This window comes from Halichoeres trimaculatus, unplaced genomic scaffold (genome assembly GCF_033239565.1).
Source record: "Halichoeres trimaculatus isolate MK-OKI-2021-1 unplaced genomic scaffold, fHalTri1.1 fHalTri1_scaffold_20, whole genome shotgun sequence".
Classification (NCBI taxonomy): Eukaryota; Metazoa; Chordata; class Actinopteri; order Labriformes; family Labridae; genus Halichoeres; species Halichoeres trimaculatus.
In genome coordinates this window covers 5117565-5135898 of record NW_027437198.1, presented here as the reverse complement: position 1 = coordinate 5135898, position 18334 = coordinate 5117565, and the positions used below count along the sequence as shown (strand labels likewise).

Genomic DNA, 18334 nt, shown 5'->3' with positions numbered 1-18334 from the left:
TGATCAAGACGTACAAAGGAAAAGAAACAATAAATAAAAACTCAAATATAGGTATGATATTAAGTTCACTTAAGAAGAACTTCAGAGTATACTTACAGTTTAAAAACTATTAAACTAGAAGCATTTTTATTTATTTTTTACTATATTGAGACTTGAAGTATACTTAAAAGTGCACAAAGTGGTTAGGAAGTTTATAAGTTGTATACTTGCAGACTACTTGTAGTATTGTTGCCGAACCAAATAAAACTTTAATATGACCTAGCTGTGTACTCAAAGTTTACTACTCTTAAATTGACAACATACTGTTGGTATTCTCTTCGTATACTTTTATGAACTAAAAGTAGACCACTATCATATTAGTGGACTTAAAGTGTACCAGCAGTACACTTCACAGTATACTTTCATAAACTGAAAAGTGTGCTAGAAGTATATATTAGTAAATCTAAAGTATACGTGTAAGTTTTGTTGTAGTATACTTGCAGTACAAAATAAAAAAATACAAACTAGTTGTGAACTCAAAGTTTACTTCTTTTAACCTAAAAAAATACTTATAGTATACTTTTTTAAAACTATAATGGGCCAATTTAGTCCCAATAAGTATTGAAAAAGTACACTGGTAAGTAAACTACTCGTATATTAATATTCGTACACTTGCTGTAAAAAGTGTACTTGAAAAATACACTTTATCTTTCCTTCAGTTTACTTAATAAAATGAACTTGAAGTATGCTTCTTTTTTGTAAGGGAAGGGATCTGCCTGGTTGGATGATTTGGTCATTTAGAATAGAATAGAATAGAATAGAATAGACAATACTTTATTTATCCCCGAGGGGAAATTCAGGAGTCACCGCAGCATTTCATTTTTATTTGGTTATCAAGTTATCAAATGTACCTAATAACTATTTTTGGTCAACAACATTGGGTTTTAATAGAATGTTGACACATAAAATTGTGCTAGAAATCTTCATGGTATTTCAACAAGCTCCAAAACTTCAGATTTTGCGACAAAATAGTTTTGCAACGCCCTCTGCTGCACCAACATGGCGCAACAAGCTTCAACTGTGACCTTTACCCTTCGAACTCAACGTTTTTAAAATCCAGGAATAGGGCACAGGGTTTATAACGTCCCCTCTCTAGCGAAAATACTTGTACCGAATACGTTTTTATAATGACTTGAATTATGTATGTTGGGGTGAATTCAGGTTTTACAATTGTGACCTCTAATTCGCCGGCATTGTGATTGTTCTGCGCATGCGCAGCACCAGTGTAGGTTCTTTCGAGGTCGTATTTGGTCGAGGCAAATTAAAAGCAGAAATATGCCTAGAGACTATAATAAAGATGCATACCCGGAGCCCCCAAAGCAGACTGCGGTTTCGGATAGACAGACTGCATTGCCAGATCTCACCGAGATTCTGACTAAAGTCTTCATCTACACCGTGGACGTTCCTGTCTCCGCATTCAGAGGTAACTCCAGCTAACACGGCTAACTTTGATAGCATGCTAATAGTAGAGCACAGCTACCGGGAGCTGAAGATTCTGTCTCCACCAGTTTTTATGCTGGTGTTTCGTATATGTAAATGTCTTGCTGTTGCTTTAATACAAAATGCGACGTTCAGTTGTTTTTGTGGCTCCTAAGTCTTGCATTTAGTGATGCGAGCTAGCTAGCTGAGACGTGTTTTGCTAGTCAGCGTCCTTCATGGCATGAAGGTCCACAGTGCAACCCACATTTCTTAACTGTGTCTTTAACTCTGCCCTCAACTTTTCTTTCATCCAGGTTTTGTTGAATACTTACGGGTCAAGGAAAGGCCCGTGTACTACCACCAGCAGTACCGCCGTGTCCCCTATTTAACTGAGTGCGAGGAGGGGGATTATGTCTGCTACTATGAGGCTGAGATGCAGTGGAGGAGAGACTTGTAAGTAAAGATTCATTACAAAATCTTTCAAAATCTGCTCAGTAAATTATTTATCCAGTTAGTCTTTATTCTTACAACTTGTGGCATTATTATAGTGACATCACACCCAAATGCGTTCGTAAGAGCCATTGCTAATTTTGCCAGAAAGCTTGTTTGCCTTCACAGATCTCTCACCTCTCATTCAACAGTCTTGGCACTCGACAGGATAAACTTGGTGTCTTCTTTAGTGTATTTGTGGATATCTGATATTGGATGTCAAAAGCTGTTTTCCAAACCGCCTAGGCACTACATACTACTTACTGCTCCTGCTTGTAGTAGGCCCCTATGTAGTATGACTGTTCTATTGGGTCTATTTTGTAGTTTACTACTCAGGTTTCCAGTTTCGGAAAGCAAAGCTACACATTGTGTTGTTTTTAAAAATTTGTTTGTTTTAGTTTTTGCTTTTATAATAAAATAAAAAAGAAACCATCGGCAGACCTCTGCATTTAGTTATTTATTTATTTTTATTTTATCTAGGCCTGTCACGATAACAAATTTTGCTAGATGATAATTTTCCAAAATATTATTGCTGATAAAGGATATTATTTATTTTGATTTTTTGATTTTTTTTTCATTTTTTCATTGATGTTATTATGATAAATGGGATAATAAAGTGAGTACACCATATCAAAAGCAAGAAACTTTAATTTCTTAAGATTATTTAACTGTAATTAAAAGGTCAGGATCTATTAAATAAAATGAATTAAACAAAAAATAACATAAATTTAACAAACAAGAAAGAGAAAAAAATACAATTAAAATGAAATGGACTCTCTTTAAAAAAAAAAAAAAACATGTCAATGAAAATAATTAACACTCATCAAAAACCATAAAACATAGACCCTGTCTCTAAAGAAAAAACAAAACTCTAAAAATAACAACAATAAAAACTATAGCCTAAATAAAAGGGAGTTTATACAGTTCCTGAATTGTTTGTAACATGTACTTTTTCCCAGTCAATCCGTACTGTCTGTCAAACATTTTTAACATTTCTGGCTTTCAACCGTATTGACGGGCTGCATTTCTTTGGCAATGTAGCTGTCTTTGAGCGCCCACCATTTGGCGCTTTTATTTCTATTTACTTTGCAGACCAAAAGCCTCAGTAAGAGCGGATTGTCAAAGAACAAGGCTCCGCTGCACCTCCCCTTCTTCTTCTTCGTCGCCACTATTTTCAAACAAATGCGACATATCAGCTCGTTGGTGTTCATGAGCTCACACTTTGTTCATTCTGATAAAAAACAAAATATTCCCACACTGGGACTGTGGTAGGCGGCTTAAGAACCGTATCTTTCGTGCCATCACTCATATTAGCGTGTGTTTCCTCCTTACCCCTCAGGACGCTCACTTTAGCTCTCTCTGTGTGTACGCGCGAGCAGCCCCGTCTTCACCCCAAAGATCGCATTTTTGACAGATGCTCACTCCGCTATAAATCAGCTAAATCCGCTATAGAACCGATGCACCCCGATGTTAGGAAAGATAGACATAGTGAGCCATCTTCTTGAAAGAGAGGAGGAAAACAAACGTGCATGCATGTGTCAGTTTATCGAGGCTGGCAAACTTACCAAGGACGTTTTTTATTTATCGTTCGGTTAATCGATTTATTGATTATCGTGACAGGCCTAATAATATCATACCTGATTTCGTTTACTGAAAAAAGGCTTGAAGGGTTTTTTATTTTTACACCTGATGAGAAAACCACTTCCGTAAAATCCATGAATGGTCTAAAAAGTTATTAAGTGGTTCATATGGGCTTTAATGAATTTGTAGAAGTAAACGGCTCTTTTACAACTGTAAGTGATGAGATTTACCAGTGTTTCTTTTGCATCACTTTACTTAAATCTCACAGACTGTTGGTGTATTGTAGTTCACCAAAAGTTGCCACCCACATAGACAAACAGCCTTAGCACCATTCATTGTGTGAAACAGTAGACATCCAGGGAATTTTTGGCATACTGCAGATTTTGCAAGTTTTCACATACTACATACTGAATTTTGGCCAAAATAGTCGACACTGCTGTTGGCAGTTTGGAAAATTTTCAATATCCCTTTTAATAATTGGTGCGTTGGTTAACCCTAAAGACACTTTTCTCTCATAGCCTATCAGCAGAGTTGGGTAAGAGCTCACACCTGTCCCTTGTTAAAGATAAGACAGTCATTGTATTTTTTGTTCTCTTCAACCCTCAGCAAAGTTGACCAAGAAATAATCAAGATCGTCCGGGAGCGTTTCCAAGCCTGCTTAACGAGAGAGGGACAAAGTGCCAAACAGAACTGTGACAATGAAAAGAGGCTGCTCTATGAGACATCTGGGAACTACAGGTCACGCTGTGAGTAATTTACTGTTTGAAGCAAGACATGCAAAATAAATGCAGACCAGCTCCACTCTTTGTAAAAATGTTCCAAAAAATAAGGTTTGCATTTATCTGACATTGTTTTATTTGAGTCCACCAACCGCTAATTATGTTGTTTCTCACCTTTATTGTTTCAGATGGGGACCTGGGAGCATATGCAGGTGCGAGGCAGTGTCTCATGAAGCAGAAAGAAAGGATGATGGAGGCCCAGGCCCAAAAAGCTTAAGAGAGGTTCCCTAATATCTGTGCTGTGTAAAGATTGTAAAATAAAGTTTATGTGATAAATCCTGTCTGCTTAGTGCTCTGCCACTCCAGGAAGATTCACCTCTGTCTGTGCAGTAACTTGAAGGCTTTTTTCACGATTCACGATCATTTCTTTTACATTACTTCACTTCAACAGATCTCTAAAATTGAGGTTTGTTATAGATCTAGTAGCACATTACACAAAGGACTGAGTGCCCCCACAATAAATGGAGAAGGAAGAACACAAGTGGCATGCATAGTGGGGAAAAAAACATTGTGGGAGGCAGACTGGCCCATAGATATACATAGAAAGGCTAGATAGCTTACACACGCTGTGGGTGCATCCGAATAGTCCTTTTTTGATAAGGAAGCTTCCTAAGTGAAGAAATGACCCGGAAGCATTTAAACGTCGGCCATGATAAGTGCTGTTTGAATTCTCCAAAAGTTAAGGAAAGGAGGGTCGTTGCTGCCTTTAATATCTCCTTTAGCTTAGGAAACACCGGACCATCCTCTTCAAAAGGAAAGGGGAAGAAAACGCCCCATAATGCCTTGCGGCACCTGACGTGTAGAAATACGGCTCCTGCCGAAAGTTTACGGAAACTTTTGAGAAGGGATGGAAATTATGTGAGTACTGTTGCTTTTCTAACATTAACCATCACGTGTCTGCCTGAATATGTTTATTGTGTTCACGATGTATGAAAGTCAAAGGATTCACAACCCTGTGAGATAAGGCAGAGGACAAATGCGCTTCTTGTAGTTCATTTTCGGGACATTGTAGTTCGTTGTGGCTTACCTACATCACAAGTAATTGTCGTCACATAAATATGACATCAAAGTGAAAGTGCAGTCGAATTCCTCTTTGGCCGCAGTTCTCCTTTCCTCTCATCTTTTCCCCTCCTCCCCTTGACCCTGTGACAATTTTTATCAGGGTTAAGGTAAAGTGGATAGGGAAGGGCTTAGGAAGGACTATTCGAATCCACCCTGTGACCCAATTAGGGCTGACGTTGCTATGCAGTGGCCATCTTACCTAGGGGCTGCTGGCTCACGGTTAACATTAATGCCTATGGAGCATGTACTATTTAATTAACCATAACTTACTTAATTTTCTAACAGTTTGATTTTTATAAACGCCAGAGGTGTAGTTATGTTATTGCATATTTAAGATAATTATAGCCATGGACTTTCACATTTAATTAAAAAAGTAGATAGTAGAGCTTTACCTGCCATAGCTGCACACATACACACAGTGAAATTAAATCGTCAGTGTTTATGTTAAACATTTAATAGTTTGATATTTTATATTTCTAGTTGATACATATATTAAATATAAAGGGGTAAGTTGACCCGCATGACATTTTAAAGTTAAACTGAACAAATAATGTATGTACATTATATGTGATTCATATTGGTTCAATTTACCCCACGGTTTTTGGTTCATCTTGCCCCATGACCATGGTTTTGATAAAACCTAATCAATTTAATTATTCAGGATGTTCTTTTGCTAAATGATTCACATAGTTCTACACATTGAAATCACTAACATGCACAATATATAAGTTTAAACCTGGGTCTTTCTGCTTTAGCATGAAAATAATTATACCACAAAAGTCAAAGAATCCACAGCTGGTTGGAAATAATGTTTGTGTTCTTATTTTAGGGTCTCGTGACAACTTGTGTGAATAGTTTTAAAGATCAAGAGGATGGTTCGTTCATCTTACCAGTTCTCCTCTGCATATATTTTATTACACATTTTTTTAAAAAACACATTCAGTAACATGACATCAAGGTTTCTTTTATTAACAGGTGTGCACAATAACAAAAGAATTCAACTGTTTTTTTTTGCCCTCCTCTCCCTCGCCAAAGCATTGCTCTTCTCCTGCTGCAGTTTCCACACTGTTGCCAAGGCTGCATCGAGTTTGGCCTTTATAGCCTTGGGGCAGGAAGGCAATGCATACAGGTGGTCAGGGGCCATCCTCTTCAGGCTCTTTGTGTTCTCTCCAGTGGCTGCCTGAGGCTTTGGAAAAATATATAAATAATAATAATAATGAGGATAGTATTAGCGGTAACCTATTAGTGCTGAGTTTAACACAAAGTTATAATTTTTGAATCTACAAAATAAAACCCAAATCAGTATTCTTTTCATAAATTGGCTTGGCTAAAGGCGCACTTATGTTTTGGGTCTCTTCACAAAAATGTCAGTTTTGACTATAAAGATTCCCTACACCTTGTTGTAGTTGCACATGCTTATTCATAAAAGTGTATGAGTGACATAAGCAAGTGACAGCCTGTGATTCTCAATCCTTTTACACAGATTACCACCTCAAATAATAATGGGTTCTTTGAATAACACCATCATATCCCTTCCTGGCCACCACTGAGATAAATGATTTAATGATAAGCCATATGGTCCTCTTAGTTGTGTACAAATACTCACAACATCAGGTGAAGGCTCATTCTGGTGCAGGTCCATGGGCAGGTTTTCTTCTGCTCTTCTAGAGGCAGCAGTGCTTCTTTTTGCTACCGCCTAAAATATGAAGTTAAATATTAAAATGTTCTTAATTCACAGCACTTTATGTATTCCTAAACTTGCAGAAATCTTGACAATATGTATGTCACATATTCTTGTTGGCCAATGATACACATACCCTTTGGAGATGAGCAGGGAAGTTGAAAATGGTTGGCACAACACCAGCCCTAAGGCGGACAGTCTGCCCTGTTCTGTCAAAATCCTCACTCCTGAAATGTTCGCTGCACAGTTTGCAGTTTTTTGAAGCAACAAAACCTTTCCTTCTTAGAGCAAGTTCCCATTGTCTCCTCTTCTCTGCGTTTTGGGGAAACCTTAAAAACATGAGAAGATACCAAGATATATGAATTATTGACAACAATTTACACCTTTCTTACTATAAACATTAATGGTAAGGACAAAAATACTGAGATAAATTATGATATTGTTGGGGTAATTCATGTAGCCTATGCTTGAATGCCATTATGAAAACCGAAATAACAAACATGTAAAAAGAAATATTAAATAATTATTATGTAAACAAATGGTAGAAACATTTCTAAAACGTCAGGGTCAAAATAACTTGTATTATACAAGTACAAGTCCACTAAATTAGTAACAATTATCCTAAATATGTCACTCAAGTCATTTCTTACGAGTGAAAGGTGATTCCACGGGCTCTTGTTTTGAAGGAACGTTCGTTTGAGCATCCATATGCTGCACAGAAGTGTGGCATCTTGCACTGTAGGGGGGTATTTTTGGAAACACAAAGCCAGCCAGTTACTGTATAACAATGAATTTCAATCTTGGATATATTTCACTAATGAAACAGCTTGGAAATCGTGTTCAAACTTAGGAGTAATTCTGCCTTTCCCACCTGTAAAGAATTAAGTCCAGGTTACTTTGTAATAGTCCAAGTGGCTCACATGTCTCATTCACAACCTCTTGTTTCTTTGCTAGCTAATACCCAACTGCATCCACACAAATTGTCATTTAGACAAAATATGTTGTCACAAAGTTATCATTGGTCTCACTGAAACCTGTATAATAAATTGAAACTCCCAGATTGCAGCCTTGCAATAGCTGTGACAAACACACAACTATGCGATTTTCGGAAAGAAAACTGCAATTTTAACAGGTCTGCGCGGCCAGAATCAAAGCCACGTTTATAAGGTTTCTAATGAACCAAACCGTTTGTAAATCCGTCAAAAATTCCAAGAGTACCCATCGGCAGAGACCAAGCTCCGCCATATCGGCAGCGCATTCCGGAAAAGGCAAACCGGAAGTTGGTCTTCTTCGTCAATTTTTTCACTTTTCAGCTGTACGACACCATGCAGGAACTCGGGCGCCCATTAGAGCCAATAATACCAGATTTTTTTTTTTTTTATCATTGAATCATTGACAACTTCAGGAGTCGTAACACAAATACAAATACAAAAACAAACGAGACAGGGAAGTTAATAAAATGAAAAGGAAAAGAAAAATACAATAGAGGAAAAAAAATAATAACAATAATAATAATAAAAAAATCTTGTGCAAGAATGCGTTTTATGTAAACAAGTTAAATTCTTTGCAAACATTGAAAGTTTTTAAAGCCTGTGTGTTTTTGGATTTGGAGATTGTCCTCATATATTGTTCAACTTCCTTTTTCAATACAAAGAGTTCCGGTTGTCTGTTCATGAATTTACATTTGTGAATGTGGAACTTGGCTAACAACAAGAGCATATTTACAAAGAAGAAAGCATTATTGTCTTTATGGCTATAATAATGTAAACCAAAAATAATACCAGATCTCAATGAAACACAAATGAAATTTTTACGTAACCAGATTTTGTAGACATTATGCTGATGACATGTATAATGCACGTTTCAAATGAAACGGTAATTCATGTAAGAAACAAAACAGAAAAAAAAAATTTAAACCAGAAATACAACAAAAAATGGTTAAGAAACACAACCAGGGGTATAGCGCCAGTCTGAATTCTGTTAACCATGAACAGGAAAATAAAAACATATTTTGTTATGAAGCCCCATATAAAATCTCGAATATGTCCAACTTTCAGTTTAATGAGAGCACCGTAGCGCCAAAAAAAGTCGAAAAGAACACAAAGAATGTTTTAACTTTTCTTTTTCTTGTGTTGTTATGTGTATATTTTTGTGCATCTTTGTTGGATGATTGCTGTATCTTAGCCCCTGGCTGCAACTGTGTGTATATTGTTAATTGTACTTTGGTAATACTAAAAAAAGAAAAAAGAAAAAAAAAGAAGAACTCCAAAAACAAAAGAATCTTCAGTACTGTAATAACTTTAATTGCACATTCTTACATTAAATTAAAAAAAAAAAAGAGAGAGAACATATTTCTTTCCATTTTGCTCATAAATCAGTCCTTTTTGCTTTCAAGTTGAAAACCGTCTCTTGAAAATCAGTCCTCTTTGCTTGCAAGTTCCAAAGTTTTGCTTGCGAATTCTACTGCACTTGATGGGCGGGGCCTACGCTGGTGGATGAGAGATGGTTTCTATTGGTTTGTTTGACCTGGCTTTACCGAGTGCGAGCGCCAGCTACCACTTCCCTCTTGCACAACGCCTGGAGGTAAGTTGATAGCCTCTGGCTACAGTCTGCCGTACACTCACAACAACAAAAACAACAACAACAACACAATATAGTGAATTATAATGTCCTAAGTTAGCTTAGTTAGAGAGTGATTAAAACATTTTGTTCCACATTACACGCAGTGTCATGGTTCCTACACAACAGTACAGGGTTTCCCCCAGTGTATTACAAGCCTGGCGGGCCACCAGGCTTTACTTGCCCCCCCACCCCAGGCTAAGCATTGTTTATTAATTTTTTAATTCACTTTTCACACTCCATCAACACATGATCAAGTGTCTTTTTCATCACCTGGCAACGTCACAACTCCGTTGAGCATAGTCGCGCATAACGGGACATGTCACGGACGTCATGCTCATCAGACCGCTGCCTCACCAGACGAGAGGTCTGCATCGAGACGACCGCGTTGCCCTTCACAAGAACCAAGTCGCGGCTCTACAAGGCTCAGCCAGCTGCTGTAGGTCAAAACTGTCCAAATTGTTTGGACCTGAGTGAAAACAAATGCGAGCCTTACCAGCTGAAAAATCTACGCCCCCCCCCCAATTTCTGACCAGGGAGTCAGACAGATAGTCAGAAGAGTACTCAACAAGCCAAGGACCACCCTGAAAGTGCTCCAGAAAGACTTGGAGGCAGCAGGTACAATTGTTACAGAGAAAACAAAAGGCAATGCACTCCACTTCCATGACCTCTATGGACGCTCAGCCCACAAGACTCCATTCCTCAAGAAAAGGCATGTTGAAGCTTGTTTAAAGTTTGCTAAACAGCATCTTGACAAGCCCGTAGAATACTGGGAGAATGTTGTCTGGTCAGATGAGACCAAAATTGAACTTTTGGGCTGTCATACTACATACCATGTTTGGAGGAGAAATGTCAATGCACATCAGCCAAAAAACACTACACCAACAGTGAAGTTTGGAGGTGGAAGCATCATGGCATGGGGTTGTTTCTCATCTCATGGTATTGGCAAACTTCATATAATTAACGGAGCAATGAATGGAGCCATGTATGGGTAAATTCTTGATATGAATCTGCTGCCATCCACCAGGATGATGAAGATGAGACGTGGCTGGACCTTCCAGCAGGACAATGATCCAAAGCACACAGCAAAGTTGCCTCTCAAATGGTTTCAAAAAAAGAAAATCAATCTGTTAGAATGGCCTAGTCAATCACCTGATTTAAATCCAATTGAACATTTGTTGAAAGAACTAAAAAAAAGGGTTCACCAGAGGGCACCAAAGAATATTCAAGATTTAAAGACAATCTGTGCAGAGGAATGGGCCAAAATCACACCTGAGCAGTGTGGACTATCAGTTCAAACTTACAAAAAGCGTCTGGAAGCTGTCATTGCAAACAAAGGCTTCTCCACTAAGTATTAGATGAGTCTCAGTTCACGTGTTAGATACTTTTTTTCCTGTGTTTTAATACTTTATTCCACATAATCATTATTTATGGACCTGAAAGTTGTGATTTCTTTTCATGTGTGGATTATTTGAGTTAATACCGATGTCTGGTAGAAATTTTGTTTGAATTGCAGCTTTGGAAATAAACGTGATGAGAAAAAAGTTGACGCGTTCAATACTTATTTTCCCTGCTGTATATCCTGAAAAATTTAGTGCAGCTGGTTCTTGGGGCCACTGTTGTGTGTGATCCAGTAACCAGGGAGAAACTGAATGAATTTCATTTAATTGGCTTTGAGTTGGGACAAAATGAAATAGTGCCTCATGGGGGGACTTACTAAGCATGTTTGTTTTTGTCTGCCACTGTTTTAACTTAAAGTTTACTGAAAATATTAGCGTTCTGTCAAAGCTTCTCAGAATAAGGTGGACATTAGATATAAACCATAGAGCCTCTTGGTTGTAGACATTTTGAAATGTGTGATGTAGTGTTGTTTCTGAAAAACTAAGCCCAGTTTCCCTCACAAGGTAATTTAGTTAACTAGTTACCAGCGATTATATTGTTGCAGCCACAGAGGACAGGGCATAGTTGAGTTCATGTTCTAATTTTCTTTCTTTTTTTGATAACCAAACATTGATACCAAACCATAAATCACTACATGCATCTGTCAGGCCTACCACTTCAATTACCAACATTTACTTTAGGGTGGTCCTTGTATTTTTGAAATAATTGAAACAATGGATCTTGGTTTAGGTCATGTTGACTATTCTTAGGCTACTTCTCTGACTCCATGAATGGTTAAGTTATTTTGCTATGCATCTGGTCTGAGTGTGAGTAGCCTGAACTTGAGCTGCATCTTTGAAAGCTGCAGCTAATACTCAGTCCATAGCAAATGTTCCATTGAAACTCCCTCAAGTTAAAACTGAACCTCTGGATTTTAAGTCAAAGTTTTTGTTTATCTTGCAAAAGTATCTGCAGATTTTACTCTTCACATACTGTGTACTACATTTTAACCAAATCAGTACATACTCGTGAAGTAAGCTGTGCCAAAAACTGACCATGTCTAATACATTTTAAAGTGCACACTTTTTCCTTTGATACATGAGATAACAGATCCAACACAGCAGGTTTTGACAACACTGACATAATATTGAATCTTCTAACATTATATTATTCTCATCTCTTAGTTTAAATTTGATTACATTGGCATCTCCTAAAAAGCAAAATAAGATCAGGACCATGTTACTGCTGATCAAGTTGTTGATCTTAATGTTGCAGTCACAGATTTATACACCACATGGCATATTGCTCATGGGGATATTAAAACATGGACAACTATTCAATTTAGGGATACATTCGCTTGGTTTAATTTTTTTTTTATTTCACCTTGTTTGCTGATGAAGTAGCCTACAAATGCATGTGCTGCACTTTAAAGATTGTGAGAAAAAAATACTTCCGGCTTTACCTCCTGCTACTCAAGTCAAAACTGTACCTCAGATGGTCTTATTAAGCCACTTACCAAAGTATTCCTTGGACATGCAACTTCAATGGCACATTTCAACTTAACACTGCAAAACTTATCTCTGATCTGAAATTTGGGCTGGACAATTAATCGGATTTTAATCGTGATTTCAATTTTGCCATCTGACAATCATGAAAACGATATAATCGAAGAAAAACAATTAATATGCCACACAATGTAGATGTATGCAAGTCCCTGTGCTTCATAGCTCTTCTGTGTTCCATGTGCAGCCACAGTGAGTGTGTGTGACTTATGTGTATCAATAATACTGTGCCACTTGCTGGTTCTTTAAAGTTTTTTTTAAATCAGTACTGAAGTTTTTGAATAAATGAATAATTGTGTATATTAATTGTGATTTCAATATCACTTAAAATAATCGTGATTCTTATTTTTACCATAATCGCCCAGCCCTATGAAATGAAATGATGCGGTTCACTTTTAAAACCCTTCATGTTCTACACAAAAATCATCTTGCTATCAAGTCCAGTAAAATACAAAGAAACCATTGTGATGTTTCAGAATGTTTATTCAACAATTCTCTGTATAAAAAGTTTAGGAGGTAGCCGCCTGGACAGCCTGGCCTCTCTGCACAGACACCCTGGTGTGAGTCTTAGCAAGATGGTCGGTGAACTCCTGAAATTAAAAAAGGACAGTCATCAATATAAGAGTCTCAATTTTTAAAACAAAATTATGCTTAACATTTGAACATGAGTACTGTACCTGGTAGGGAGACTTTGTGAAGACAGTCTCCTTCCAGAGATCAGGAGTCAGGTAGCTGTAGGTCTTGGAGATGGCATCAAACGTGGCCTTAGCTATAGAAAAAAAATCAAAAGGTTATGTTAAAGGTGGAGCTCTGACAACCTGACAGTGTTTCAGTTTGTCTCTGTACAGCTGTTGAGTACTGAAAAGGGGAACAGATGAGACGACTTTAACAGTCTTTCTGCCGTGCATTACAATACTCGTTTCTTTCTCTCCAGAAAACGACAACTACACCACTTCAGAGGTGTAGCTGAGCAGAGCATGGAGAAAACGTTACAGCTTTAGATACAACCAGGACAAAGGTCTTACCAAAGTTGCCAAGTGTGGCAGTGCAGCCCCTGGCAGATGTGTAGCAGTCATCAATACCAGCCATCATGAGCAGCTTCTTGGGCACAGGTGCAGACACAATACCAGTACCACGGGGGGCAGGGATGAGACGCACCAACACAGAGCCGCAGCGTCCAGTCACCTTACAGGGCACGGTGTGGGGCTTACCGATCTTGTTACCCCAGTAACCTCTCCTGACAGGGACGATGGACAGCTTGGCCAGGATGATGGCTCCACGGATGGCAGTGGCCACTTCTTTGGAGCACTTCACTCCCAGACCCACATGGCCGTTGTAGTCACCAATGGCAACAAAGGCCTTAAAAGGGAGAAGGAGGGGTACGATGTTACACCTCTTCTCTTACATAGGGGATGTTGAATTGGGTTTATGTGACAGAGTTTGACAATTCACCTTGAACCTGGTGCGCTGACCAGCCCTGGTCTGTTTCTGGACAGGCATGATCTTGAGCACCTCATCTTTCAGACCAGATCCCAGGAAGAAGTCAATGATCTCAGACTCCTACAGACAGAAACAGGTGAGACGTTAGCATTTCATCCAGGCTCACTGCAGCATTAAAATATGACCATACACCCTGATTTGACTGTATATAGGGCAGTTCTAAGCAGCTGTACTATCTGCTCTCACATGCTGCTTACCTTGATGGGCAGAGAATACAGGTAGATCTCCTCCAGGGACTTGATCTTCATGTCCTTAACAAGGCGGCCCAGCTTGGTGACCGGCACCCACTAACAGACAAAAGAGCAATGAGTGAAAACCAGCTCCGAGTCCAACACGTGAATTCACAACAAATCAGACATCTGTTAAAGTGCTTTCAAAAAAAAGTGTTTTCACCTCCTTGTCCTCAGACTTTCCACCCCGGGCACCGCGGCCCCTACCACGGCCTCTGCCGCGTCCACGGCCCCGACCGCGGCCACCTGCGCCGAAACCTCCGCGAAAACCTCCTCTACCACCGGCGTCGTCCGCCATTTGCTGTACGACAACGGAAACAACAGGATAAACATTTCCATCATAATTCAAAGCTAAATTATGCTTACATTAGCACATTTCCACCGCTTACTTGGACCTATTTAACAGTAAGTGGGCCGCCATATTGAACATGGTGGACCTCCCGATACATTAACAAATATCTAGAATTGTGTTTCATTGGGCCCGTAAATATTCAGTAAACTAATAAAAATAATGTTGGAGCCATAGTTAAGTCGTGTTAGCAATGTGCTTTGTAGGATGATGTTAGAGATAATAGAGGATGCAACTCGGGATAGAAATTCACACCGCTTACTTACGTGATCGTTTATACAGGAAGAAGACCCACGAGAGGTTCCATGGGGTTTTATACCCTCATGTTATCGCGATATTTCCGTAGACAAAAGCACGGCTAAACTCTGCGCACTACTGCCCCTACTGTCAGGGTAGACTTAAAAACCGAAGCAAAATTATTCTTGACTTCTTTCAGATTTCAAATACAGTATGTTTTGTAATGAAAGGTGAAGCCAAAAGAGCGTAGAACCCAGTAAATAATCACATTCACCATAAATATTGTCTTATAAACTTTATTCCACAGTAACTAAGGCCTTTTAAGTTAATGAATAAATAACTGATGTTTTAACGGCATCTCTTTCCAAATAACATGTATTAAATCACATCACTCTTATGTCAAGCTATCTGAAGCAAAAGAGCACAAAGAAGTCAAAGCCTTGCAAAGGTATGTAAATAAAAAAAAAATAACAATAATCGTAACAAATAGTAACGGTATATATTTTTCATTCATTTGGTGTTTATAAAACTTTTCTGCTGATAAATTAAAAAAACTTTACTTAATAAGCTTTTTCAACCATATCTTAGATTTGTTTTCAGTAGTTTTGAGTTAAGATTAGAAGGCCTATGACACGTTATGTTTAACACTCTATAACACAATGTTGCAGAGTCATTTGTTTTACAATATTTGATCACATATCAACCTATACATTCAAAAACACACTGTTTTTTGTTTAAGAAATTAACACACGCAGTATTATACAAAGCAGTAGCCAACCAGCAGCAATGCAGTGTGGCCTGTCTTCAGCAGTTGCTGTTGTGACTACCCAGAGTCCCTCTGGAGCTGCCACCACTCTCTCCAAGGTCTTCTTCCTCTACTTCGTTAAGATCATCCATCACCTCCAGGCTCTCACAGATCAGCCCTATCTGCCTCTTCATATGAGCCATGGTGCTCTGCATCCTCCTCATCTTCCTCTGCAGGGCAGTTGCTATGGCTCTGTGGTTCCTCTGTCTGGCTTCGTACTCCTGCCTCAGTTGTTTGTAGCAGTTGTGTTGAGCCTGGGTGCGATGGGACAGTATCGTCCCACAGCCCATGTGGCAGGGCTGACGCCAGTGTTCACAGTGGTGTGCGTGGGTGTCGAGGTCCCTGCGTAGGAGCTGCGCCCGGCAGCCCTGGTAAGGACAGGGGATGAGCTCATACAGACAGCTCATGCTGTGGCAGTACTGCTCTGAGAGGGGGAAGGTCTGTGCACAACCACGGATCTCATTCTTACACTGTTTGAGATCAGACAGAGAAAAATGCAAAGAGATTAAAGGCCTTAAGCAAATCACGTGTCATACTGCAGCATCTTGTGGGTATCTTTTACAAATGAACTGAGTTTGTTAACTTCATCATTAGGCATGAGGAGGTGAGTCTGCATTCCCTACCTTGATCTTCATGCGTCCAATAGATTTGCTTAACTTAAACATGACGAAGATTAAGCTGGGGTTCACAGGCTTCCTGCAGCAGGGGCAGGTCTCCTGTCTGCAAAAGTGAAAGTCAATTTGTATGAAGCACACGACAATACAGTTCCAATATATCTGATGCAGTTTAGTAATTATCATTGCTGGCTGTACCTCTTAAGCCACTGTAAAATGCATTTCTTGCAGAAGATGTGGTGACATGCTGCTCTCACTGGACACCTGAGGACACCCTGGCAAATAGTGCAGATTAGGTCGTAGTCTGGAGTGTCCACAAACTGCTCCACATCATAACCCCCGCTTTGTGTCGACACCTCTGGGTCTGCCTGCGTGTGGAAAATAAAAATATAAATAAAAATATAACTTTATTCTTTGTTATAATTAACACATATTTTGTTGTAGATATTACAAATTTGATAGCTGAAGACACATATAGCAACCCTTACCAACATGTAAGTATTTTAGTCATAAAATATAGCACTTCAACAAGGGGTGGATAACAAACATATCTACTTATGTCTCTGTAATTGAGCCTTTTTTTTTAGGTATTTATGATCTTCTAAATAGCTCTTTTGAAGTATTGCTTCTTTTAAGTTATTTTCTATGGAAACTGCTGTACTTTGACACACTCGACAAAGTTTCACGAACTAAGATAAAAAATAGTTTAAAAACAAACAAGTTTCTCAACTGTATGAGCTGACTGGATGATGTTTACACTAACAAAACTCTTAAACCTGACAACGTGAATATGTCTATTTCAGGTCAAACTGCTTTATCACACTTAATTTAAGATAACATTATGTTTTGTTAAAAGAAACCTTATGTTCGCCTGAGATTTCAAGCCTCTGCACAGCCAGCCAAGAGCGGAAAGGGACCAAAGATTTACAAAGACCAACTTTGATAAATGATGTCATAAAAATATTCACGTCTTGATCTCCCACTTTTATTAACAGTCAGGAAGTGTCATTAAATTTTTTTGTTACTTGAGTGAAATACTTTTGGAGACATACATGTTCCACCAATGACGACAACGACCTACAACCTGTCAACAGTGTTTTCAACATAAAGGTGGGAGATGACAATACAGGATTGTTCTGGAAAGTCACATGACAGGTGACATTAGAGCAAAAATAGGTAAAATGCGGCTGCCTTAATTTTTTCTCCTCACATAGTAACGTGATACATACAAAATTTCAGGAAATGATGTGTCATTATTATTTTCTAATTTTTCTTTTAATAAAATATTTAAAAGAGAGATAACCAAGCGCTCAACACTTTTCCCCCCAAAGAACAGATGGTGCGGAGAAGATATTACGAAAGAATGCTACTGTTTTCCAAGTTGAAGATGAATGTTCAATAGCTTGATCTATTATCAAATCCGAGAATAAAAACATTTTAATTTTTTTTACTTTTATCTCAAAAAAAAAAAAAAAAAAAAAAAAAATTCTAATTAAAAGAAGCGGTTTACTACTCACCATGATAATCTCAAAGTCCCCACCGTTTTTCCATTACGCCGGTTTACTCCATATCGGTTCACTCACATGTCGCCAACAAAACCCACACCCGTGTTATCAATGCACAAACACACATGAACATTCCTGACAAAACGTGAAGGTGGGACCACTCGCGTGGCGTGTGCTCGCGTGTGGACAAACGAAAACCGTAAATTATAAAAGTCAGATAATGGTGCTCATCGATGAACGAGTCTCTTCCCTGCTGTTCTGGCATCAAAGCTTTGACCCCAAATGTCAAACTGGTGCTTTTACAGCTGAATAGCTCAACCTCAGTCTTTTGTTGAAAGCCTAGAAGACAAAAATGAGAAGTTTGTATCAATTTTAAACTCTAACGAAAGGAAAAAAGTCACATACCCTCACTATAAACTTGATTTACTCAGTTTTTACTCAGCTTTTTAATATATTCCGTCTATTTAGCCTTCATGTTTGGAT

At 38.5% G+C, this 18334-nt stretch overlaps 3 protein-coding genes and 1 long non-coding RNA gene across 5 annotated transcripts; 1 reads left to right on the top strand and 3 right to left on the bottom strand.

Annotated features, from left to right (window-relative positions):
- Window positions 1–1221: 1221 nt before the first annotated feature.
- Window positions 1222–4594, top strand: ndufb10 (NADH:ubiquinone oxidoreductase subunit B10). The gene is made up of 4 exons (XM_074695911.1): window positions 1222–1462; window positions 1773–1911; window positions 4135–4274; window positions 4436–4594. Exons 1-4 carry the CDS (start codon window positions 1315–1317, stop codon window positions 4522–4524), a joined length of 516 nt encoding a protein of 171 aa, XP_074552012.1. The 5' UTR covers window positions 1222–1314; the 3' UTR covers window positions 4525–4594.
- Window positions 4595–6317: 1723 nt separating this feature from the next.
- LOC141809094 (uncharacterized) lies at window positions 6318–8333 on the bottom strand. Of its 2 annotated transcripts, none has more exons than XR_012599983.1 (5): window positions 7913–8333; window positions 7701–7786; window positions 7187–7379; window positions 6976–7065; window positions 6318–6555 (listed from the first exon to the last, which is right to left on the bottom strand). It is a non-coding gene; the product is annotated as an uncharacterized LOC141809094 (long non-coding RNA). The 2 variants fall into 2 exon arrangements; XR_012599982.1 differs by having other exon boundaries at window positions 7922–8332.
- A 4672-nt stretch (window positions 8334–13005) lies between these two features.
- rps2 (ribosomal protein S2) lies at window positions 13006–15003 on the bottom strand. The gene is made up of 7 exons (XM_074695789.1): window positions 14957–15003; window positions 14505–14642; window positions 14309–14398; window positions 14064–14171; window positions 13637–13970; window positions 13289–13380; window positions 13006–13201 (listed from the first exon to the last, which is right to left on the bottom strand). The coding sequence occupies exons 2-7, from the start codon at window positions 14637–14639 to the stop codon at window positions 13121–13123; spliced, it is 840 nt and encodes a 279-aa protein (XP_074551890.1). The 5' UTR covers window positions 14640–14642; window positions 14957–15003; the 3' UTR covers window positions 13006–13120.
- A 373-nt stretch (window positions 15004–15376) lies between these two features.
- On the bottom strand, window positions 15377–18302 carry rnf151 (ring finger protein 151). The gene is made up of 4 exons (XM_074697389.1): window positions 17864–18302; window positions 16545–16714; window positions 16356–16452; window positions 15377–16202 (listed from the first exon to the last, which is right to left on the bottom strand). The coding sequence occupies exons 1-4, from the start codon at window positions 17864–17866 to the stop codon at window positions 15732–15734; spliced, it is 741 nt and encodes a 246-aa protein (XP_074553490.1). The 5' UTR covers window positions 17867–18302; the 3' UTR covers window positions 15377–15731.
- Window positions 18303–18334: the final 32 nt, after the last annotated feature.